We start from the raw sequence: 5,939 nt of genomic DNA, 5'->3' as shown, positions 1-5,939 counted from the left end.
TATATATATATATATATATATATGTGAAAAAGTTTTTATAGATTTTATTGTCAACCTCAAAAGGAAATCATGGCTACTAACGATTTTTATTCTTCAAATCTTCCTCCTAGATTGGTGCTTCATTTAATGACCCCAAAAACCCATGCATTTCGTTCTCCTGCAATGATACTGGTTTCATTGCAGTGGTGCGAAAGTGCCCAAAGCAGACATGGTGTGTAAAAGTAAGTCATCTTCTTAACTCAGTTACAAGATTCACACCTAATATGAAACAAAACCTAGCCTTTCATCTTTCTCACTTGGAAGAATTTGTTTCTGCCAACAGACATAAATCCCTTGTAGATTGTATGGATAGCTCCTTGTAGATTGTATGGATAGCTCTTTGCACAAATTCATGTTATTCAAAGTTATATGATTCCAGATTTGTCCACCTTTTATTACTGAGTATATTTTTCATATCAAGGTTATATTTGTAGTTCTGTAAAATGTAATCTAGTGCTATTCTAGAAGAGGTAAGTTACTAGGGAAATCATTTAGCTATTTTTAAACAAAACAAACTTATTTTCAATAGCTCATGGACTCAGGTTAATCATTATTTTCTTTTAAAATATAAATTCTCTATATAATCACATACACTATCCATATTTTTTGTTCCACAGTCTTTATTTCTATCCCCAAAGAATCTGATTAGGATTTTATATGAATGAATGCTTAAATTATTAATGAAAGCTGAAGTTTAAATTATGATTCTTCTTTCTGAAGATATAATTGATAGTATAGTGTATAGTTTTATGAATCTAATACTGGATTTCAACATTTATTGAGTTTTTACTTTGAGACATTGATAAGTTTTGAGGTTTTAATAATGTATAAGTGTCAAATAGACCTGTCCATGAGAAGCTTACTCTAGTAGCGATGTCATTGTTAACTGCATTTTTCAATTAAAATAAATGAGCAATAATTTTATATTTTTTATACATTATCTTTCAAAAGAATTTAATTTGAATATTTTTTCTATTCATTGTTGGAAAAGGTTTAGTCTAAATACTCAGTCACTTTTTATTTTCCCCTTTTGTGATGTTATCTAAATAAATTATGAAATGACATATTATTATGTATAAAAAAATTCTGGAGACATTTTCTGTTTTTTTTTCTCTTACCCTACAGAAAGACAGAATTTATGATTCAAAAAAATGTTGCTATTCATGTAAGTAAAATCAGGTTTTACACATAGAAGAAATGCAAACTATTGACAAAAATTTAGTGTTTCTTTGAACAAAATGGCAGATCATAAATACAAAGCTTCCCGTATTTTAATACAACTGATAATCTAACCTATATGCTTAAACTAACAATTAATGTTTGTACATAATGTATTATATTCACTTAGTCATATTAGTTACAGCATTCTTCCCAGTAAAAGCCAGTTATATTTATAAGGAAGAAAGTTTAATTTTCATGGGCTCAGTTTGCTCTCCCAGTATCAGCATATTGTGTTGTAAGTTAATGCATTAGATTAGAAGGATAACCAAACCAAAAAAAAAAAACATTGCCTTTCAAGTGGATTCTGGCTCATAGCAACTCTGTAGGATGGGGTAGAACTGCCCCATAGAGTTTCCAGTGTTAATGGAAGCAGACTGCCACATTCTCTCCCACAGAGTGGCTGGTGGGTTCGAACCACTGACCTTTTGGTTAGCAGCAGAGCTCTTAACCACTGCACCACCAAGGCTTGTTAGAAGGATAACAAGCAATGACAAAATAGATGTCAAAAAACAATCCATCCCTCTTTTTCTTTTTCTCCCTCTATCCCCTCCTTCTTCCATCTTTCTCCTTTTTCTTCCCTCTTCCTACTTCTTCCTTTCCTTTCTCTGCCTCCTGACATAGTGATAATAGCAATAATAGTAAGGTAGCATTTATCTGAGAATTAAGCATGTGCCTGTGCTGTGTGCAGAGACATTTAATCCCTTCAATAACGTTGTGAAGTAGTTAGTATTATTACTCTAAGTTTTATGGATAAGAAAAATTGAAGTTTAGCAATTTTTACTGTTAAATCTTGTGTCTGACTCTGTTACCTATTTTGTTTTAGGTAGGAATAATTGCAGAACTTCACCTGTCAATGTGACTGTTAAGTACAATGGTTGCAACAAAAGGATTGAGATGACAAGATGTATAGGGGATTGCAAGAATACTCTCAAGTGAGTTTTTCTTCGAATGTGAACTGTGCGTTAACTTTGTGATGTTGTTGAGGAAACTACCATATTTTTACAAAAATAATGGCGCTTTCTACATTTGTTTGCCAACCACACCCTCCCCCCACCACGAGGTATTTTTGTAAGCACGCTATGCTAATTTTTTTACAGCAACATGTAAAAAAAATTGGCATAGCGACGCTTATGAACATACCTGGTGGTGGGGAAGGGAGGACTTGATTGGCAAACAAGTTAGAAGGCGTTCATTATTTGCCTAACAATATGGTAAGCTTTTAAAATCTTACATGGAGAAATTGTTACGTGACAGTAACACTGTTTTATCGCCAGGATCTCATGAAACAAATATCTAAAATATTAAGAACTGAGAAATAGAAGAAACATTTTAAATAATGGTGAATAATTTTAAGGTAGTTTTCTAAAGATGCCTAACACACTTGTGGCAAATGTATTCGTTTTCATGCCGTAATTACAGAGAGTACTTAAGCAAGGAAGTGAATTTTCTCTAAATGTGTTCTTAAAATGTCACTTGAATTTTACACATATTGTATATTTTATGTTTTTCTTTTACATACACTTTCATGTATAGTTTAATATTAGGGACAACAATAATTTGGTATTAAATTATGTACTTAAAAATATGTTTTAGCCTTTAGGAAATTTGTTGCACCATAGTGTTCTACCAGTGAGATTAGAAATACCCATTTCGGATTTCTTTTGTCTTACCTACCAATTATCACTGATCCACATCACAAGTTTACACTGAAAGGGGGAAATGCAAGGTCTAGGAAGAGAATAAGTTGGTTGGAAGGCTTATGAAGCCACTTAGGCAATTAACTAGAATTTGAGTATTGACATCAATTTATTTCAAAAGTCAGTCCAAAAATATTTATAGTTGAATTTTTTTTCTTTAGGTACAATTATAACGTCTTTCAGTTGGAAAGTTCATGCCTTTGCTGCCGAGAAGACAACTATGAATACAGAGAAATTGCTCTTGACTGTCCAGATGGCACTACAAAAGCTTACAAATACAGGCACACCACAACGTGCTCTTGCTTAGGCAAGTGCTAACCATCTGTGACTACAGTGAGCCCTTAATGCTAACATTACCTCTCCAGTTATGACAGGCCAAATATTTATTTTATAAGTGAACAAAAATAATCATAAATGGTGAGAATGACTAAACATATGTATCTCACTCAAAAAGTGAGTTCTCAGTATCAGGTACTTGGTTCTCTTGTTTACTGGATCTGAAAAATAAATATAACTTTGCAAGCAATTAATGAGCATATGTGTTTATTTTATGGTAATAAGAGTATTATTCTGCAAATCACAAAGAAACTGGGTCATATCATGGCTCTCCAATGTACTCTCCTTCTATCCTTCATCTCCTTAGGCCATTATCCTGTTTCATTTATTTCCTTCAAAACTAACTTCTTGAAAAAGTAGCCTTTGTTCTCTTTGTCTACTTGTCTATGCCAGGTGCATCTCCTGTCATTTCACTACAGCTCCCTCTGCTTAGGATTCCAGCGACCTCTTTGTATTTCTTTCCCTGGAGTCTGACGTCATCTCCACTCTTCTTTCTTGCAACATTTTCCTTGCTGTTTCTGTTAACATCACTTTTACTTAGTGCTTCTGCATTTTTGAGCAACGTTACATCTGCCTTAGTTTTCTAAAGCTATATCCTGTTCATCACATCATTGTATTCAGGTTCCTTGACCACTCATTAACACAGGTAGACCTAACAACTGTTTACACCCTGAGGATTTCCAATTCTATCTCCAGCCCCAATCTCTTCTCCGAATTCCAAACACATCGATGCAGCTCTGAACTTAACGTCTCTAACTGGATGTTCTATAGGTTCTACAAACTCAGACAAAAACTAAATATTATTCTCAACAAATTCACTCATCCTCTGTATGTTATATATCAGTTAATTAGTTATCTAGGAAAAGTTGAGTTTGACCAACATTATGATTGTCCTCTTCAGTACATTCCACCACTTTGTTGCCTCACAAACATGAGCTCCTTCCTATATGTATGTTTCCAAGTGTGCCCCATCTAACATTATTTACATATTTAAGATATGTACAACTATTAACAATCATATGAAATCATATAATGGCAGCATTTTCTGCTTAGAAAGACTTCACCGAAAGCATTAAAAAAAAACAAAAACCCTTGGCCATCGAGTTGATTCCAACTCATAGCTACCCTGTGGGGCAGAGTAGAACTGCCCCATGGAGTTTACAAGGAGCACCTGATGGATTCGAACTGCCAACCTTTTGGTTAGCAACCGTAGCTCTTAACCACTACGCCACCAGGGTTTCCCCCTAGAGGCGTGAGAGACCCAAAATGGCTAGCTGGGAGTTTCAGCATGAGGAAGAGAGAGTGTGCAAATGCTGATTTCTAGTTCAACTAACATATCCTGCAATCAGCACACCAGCTTCACATGGCAGTATCCCTCAGGTAGTGGCAGAGTTCTCAATATGCCAATCTTTAAAGTCTACTATTTGCAGATAGTAGGGCATAATAAAATCAATGGATGCTGTGTGTACCTATTGCCTTCTTTTTTTTTTTCATTTTGAAATAAGTTCCTTGGTTGTGAGCAATGCTGTGCAGCGTTTCATGGCAGTAAACAAAGCCCAATAAACCCACAGATAGCACTACATAAGGTACATTAGACCCAAAAAGAAAATCCAAATCAAGAACTGGTTGTCTCAGAGAAAACAAATGCTGTCCTCTATCCAAGGATCAGTGTTGTCCACCTGTTACCAGGTGGCTGGCTGGCACCTCAAGATGGTGCCAAAAAGTAAGATCAGTCTATTGTTGGCGTAATGGTTTTCAAACTGGCTTTAGCAGAGGAAATTTAGGTTGTTGAGCTCATGCATGACCTTGATCCCTGCTACAATTGCTACCTTATTCATGAACCTCATTTAGCAAGCACTGTGTGGGCTGGGGTAAGAAGACTTATTGTCAACCACAAACCGTGACAACCATAGTCAATTCATACTGTTTATTACCTGATTCTCGCATGAAAATCCTTCTGGGGAACTTCTGGTAAACATCCAGTTACTTACATTTAGACTCGGTATCTATTTGGGTGATCCATAAAATTTCCCTAACCTTCCTTGGCATCAACCTTCAAATTTTCTCCTTTCAAGTCCTTGACTAAATATCTAAATTGCTACTTTTTAGGAATCAGTGTAAATCCTCACTGCAGGCCAATCTCCTACCAAGAACAATGGCCAATGAGAATTTTCGTTTTCAGTTTTTTTTCATGGTCAGTCCTGAGATGGGATATAATGCCACACAGCTCAGTTTTCATTAATACTGGAGCCACAGATAATCTAAGCTTGAGACTTTTCACCCTGCATCAACTAGTCATAAGCAACCTCCCTTCCCAACCAAAGGCATAAATTCATAGAAAGGTATCAACCAGATAGGTGGTATGTTATTGATATTAAGAAACTATCTCATGGATCTGATGTGTGCCTTTGAGATTTAACTTACGATTACCAAAAGCCAATTTCTCCAAACCTGAGAGTGCATACAAAAAATTAAAAAATGGAGAGACATTGTCTCACTATTTAGACTTTCTGTTGTCCATGACACAAACACACCACCTAAATCATAGGGTGCTTGTAAAGATCAAAAGAGCTCACTGATATTTGGGATTTCCTATGAAAGTGCTAGACACATGTCAAGAGTTTCATTGCCATTCTTACTGCTTTC

At 35.3% G+C, this 5,939-nt stretch overlaps 1 protein-coding gene across 1 annotated transcript in view; it reads left to right on the top strand.

Moving 5' to 3' along the window:
* LOC101359571 (submaxillary mucin-like protein) overlaps positions 1-4,004 on the top strand; it is a 37,729-nt gene extending 33,725 nt beyond the window's left edge. Inside the window, 4 exon segments of the mRNA XM_023738873.1 lie at positions 111-221; positions 1,165-1,204; positions 2,084-2,192; positions 3,119-4,004. Coding sequence (XP_023594641.1) covers positions 111-221; positions 1,165-1,204; positions 2,084-2,192; positions 3,119-3,302 — 444 coding nt within the window. The 3' untranslated portion in view covers positions 3,303-4,004.
* The last annotated feature ends 1,935 nt before the right edge of the window (positions 4,005-5,939 follow it).

Source organism: Trichechus manatus, unplaced genomic scaffold (assembly GCF_000243295.1).
Source record: "Trichechus manatus latirostris isolate Lorelei unplaced genomic scaffold, TriManLat1.0 scaffold00123, whole genome shotgun sequence".
NCBI classification, from domain to species: Eukaryota; Metazoa; Chordata; class Mammalia; order Sirenia; family Trichechidae; genus Trichechus; species Trichechus manatus.
The sequence above is the reverse complement of the archived record's forward strand: the minus strand, read 5'-3'. Positions and strand labels throughout refer to the sequence as shown.